Source organism: Pyxicephalus adspersus, chromosome 2 (assembly GCF_032062135.1).
Source record: "Pyxicephalus adspersus chromosome 2, UCB_Pads_2.0, whole genome shotgun sequence".
Lineage (NCBI taxonomy): Eukaryota > Metazoa > Chordata > Amphibia > Anura > Pyxicephalidae > Pyxicephalus > Pyxicephalus adspersus.
Genome location: NC_092859.1, coordinates 149193254 through 149196768, shown reverse-complemented (window position 1 = coordinate 149196768; position 3515 = coordinate 149193254). Strand labels below are relative to the sequence as shown.

The 3515-nt window shown below is 39.4% G+C and overlaps 1 protein-coding gene across 1 annotated transcript in view; it reads left to right on the top strand.

Moving 5' to 3' along the window:
• Positions 1-3515, top strand: part of MAN2A2 (mannosidase alpha class 2A member 2) — a gene marked incomplete in the record, with an annotated part of 99434 nt that overhangs the window by 31701 nt on the left and 64218 nt on the right. The window contains 1 exon segment of the mRNA XM_072402755.1: positions 2926-3080. Within this exon segment, the coding sequence (XP_072258856.1) occupies positions 2949-3080 (132 nt within the window).

Sequence of the window (3515 nt, the reverse complement as noted above, 5' to 3'; positions counted from 1 at the left end):
GCAAGAAACTTCCCTCAGAGTGACGTCATGATGCCAGAACCCAGCCACTCTCCCATCTCAGGCTCGGACCTGCTTGCTAAACATCCTGGGGGGACAACTTTTTTTTGCGTCTACACCCCTATTGTGCTACCAGGATGCTTACCAAGCAGGCCTGAGCCTGCGATGGGGGAGTGGCCGGGTTGTTTCCATACGGGAGCCGTGGTCCCCAAAATTTTCTTGCGGACCACCAGTTGGCGACCACTGTTCTATATCACCAGACCTTACCATAACTGAATATAGGATAATGTGGAGTGCGCTGTGAAGTGGATTTCCACCACCATATGAATTGACATGTAAAACATGGTGTGAAATTGTACTATTTGCACTTGTATATCAGCATTCCGAGAAGGAGTGAATCTGCCCTGCAGGGAAGAGTTGGGCATTTTTTTTCTAGGCCCTTGATTTTAAAGCAGAACTTTTTTCCTAGGTTGAGCCTTCAGGAGGTTTTTGCCATGATCTAAAGGTATGCACAGCCTATTTGTAGATACTGTGTCACTTTGTGATGTCCACACCCCGTTCAATGCTGGCATATTCATCTTCAAGCAATCTTCTGGGTTTGGAGTTGAGGGATGGGACACAATGTGACATTTCTGCACCTTCAATGAAAGTTTTTGACAAGGCTTTTGCTTTTTTTTTTTTTTTTTGCCCAATAACTACTTACCTTTATTTCTGTATAATACTCACTCTCCTACATAGGACCCTTCAGAACTATACCAGTATACCATCTCCTTGCAACAAAACCCTGCCTAGTTGTATCAGACCTTTTTTTTTTTTTCTTTTTTTTTAACAAAAAAAGGTAATAGGCTACCTGCTCTGCCATTACCACATACTAACTCAATAAAATGGAGTTTTGTGGGAACAGAGAACATTTTGCAGCACAATTTCGGATTATTTTCATATGTTCTGCAAAGGTCCAACCCCCAAAGGTTTGTTTTCCTATGACTAACACATGCACATCCAAAAATTTCTGCACTCATAGTCAAAATTCATGAAATGTATAGCAATAAAAACATACTGCATATATTATATATCATTTACTATTTTTTAAGGGCTTTTAATTTATGAGATAGCGGGTTCAGTTGGAGCCAGCCAACATTTCCTCTGTTTATATGGGTTTCAAAGCATGCGGTTATGTAATCTTATATCTGGCAAAAATGAGCCCTTTTTATATTTTTTGTTTTGTGGACTGCATGTAAGCATGCATTCCATATATTATGACCTGTTATTCTTTCTTTTCTTGAACTTCACAATAATGCATTGAATTTGTGCTATGTATATCCTATTGATCAGTTTATAAACTTGAAACCAGTTAATCTGGCCAACTAGGGCTGGAATTTACCATTGTATGGTGTGTGGTTGTCTGGTTGTCAATGCTGTAGAGCTGTTCTATTGGATTCCTACTTTTATATGGCGGTGGTAACATGTGCTAGGGATCACTGGAGCATAGATGAAGTGCCATTGTGTTTTTGTGCTGTAATAGAAAATTGGAGCACCTAGAGGAAACTAGTCATTAAAAGCTCTGCAGATTTAGTTTAATGGATAAAATGTTGTAATGGACTTGGATAAAAAGACTTTTCTAAAGGACAGTAGGGTCAATTCACTAGGCCATCATACACACATTATTTGACAATAATATAGTTATTTTTAGACCTGTGACTATTGATTTTGACCTCATTACTGTTGATAGCAGTCTTGATGGCAAATAACGATTGTTGTAGCTAGTGAGCTGAGCTTATGGTTTTATTTTTATCATTTCTGCCCAGAGGACCCCACAATGTTCAGTGCAAACTCTGAACTAATGAACACAAATACTGGCTTACGTAGAATTCAAGCACTTTGGCATTTACATTTTATTATATCACCAAAAATTTCCTCTCCGGTATAACTGGCCAATTATCTTTTTTTACTATAGCAAAACCAATGGCTTTGTTCATTCTGACCCAACCCAATCCAAACATTACTGATCACAAATGCCAGCTCATTTTTTAGGCCCTTGATTTTAAAGCAGAACTTTTTCCAGGTTGAGTTTCCAGGAGGCCATGATCTACAAGTATGCAAAGCCTATATGCAGATACTGTGTCACTTTGTGATGTCCACACCCCGTCCAATGCTGGCATATTCACCTTCAAGCAATCTTCTGGGTTTGGAGTTGAGAGCTGGGACAGAATGTGAAATTTCTGCACCTACAATGAAAGTTTTTGACAAGGCTTTTGCTTTTTTTTCTACCCAATAAGTAATTTCCTTTATTTCTGTATAATACTCGCTCTCTTACATAGGACCCATTCAAACCTATCTGGCAGTATTCAGGCACTTTGGCATTTCCATTTTTTTAATTACCAAAAACCTTCACCCCCTCTCGTAAAACAGGTCATTTTTCTAGCTTTTCAAAAACAAAAGCAGAGACCTTGTGTAACCTGACCCAACACAACCCAAACATCAATGACCACAAATACCATCTCACTGAGAATTCAGGCACTTTGGCATTACTATTCCATGACATTACCAAAAACTTCCATAAAAAAAAAGGTCGGTTTCCATTTTCTGTAGAGTCCTTTAAATATAGTTGAATTCACGACAGATCAGTTCGAGCTTCTCCCTTTCAATAGCTGTGGATAGAAAGACATTTATGATTTATGAAAGCTCTCCAAGCTTGAAGAGGATACTTTCATCAGTGTAGCTGGGTAATCCAGAAAACCAGGAATGCATCTGGTCCAGGATTGAAAACATTTGCTAAAAAATAGCAAATGACTTTTAAGAAATCTGTTCCAGGTTTGCTGGATAACCCAGTTTTACTGATGAAAGTGTATCCTCTCCAGGCTTTGAGATCTTTAATAAATGAAACCCATTGTTGGAAAGGTTTTTAACATTTCTTGTGCTCTCTTTCAGGTCTGTTCCTGCAGCTCCCAGGGATGAAACTGAAGAAGCAGGTTACAGTGTGTGGAGCGGCCATCTTTTGCGTGGCCGTCTTCTCTTTGTATCTTATGCTGGACAAGGTGCAACACGACCCTCCCAGGAGACAGAACGGAGGCAACTTTCCCAGGGTACGAGGAGATGTTATCATTGTATATCCATTGAATGTTACCATATAATTGTATGAAGGACTTTTAGAGAATAAGTGAAGGTCAGTTGCGTATCGAGCTATGATGAGGATCTCTTCCAGCCCCTCCTATAGCAGAACCTATTTATATAGTCTGCATTATACAGCTATAAAATATTTACACTGTAGCATGGATTTGGAACTCTGTATAATTACATTCGCCTTCTAGCATCACGGTAAGAGCCCGGACAAGCTTTTGGAATGATGCATCTGTGACCTTCAATATTTCCACTTAAAACAGCGTCTAATCTCCATATTTCATTTTCATGGAGCAGTGACACATTTTCTGCTGTGATGTGTGCGTTCACTTACATAATGTCTGTTTTTTCCCATACACCTCTGCCTGACCTCTTTTCTTCTTGTACGGCAGAAGACGCTC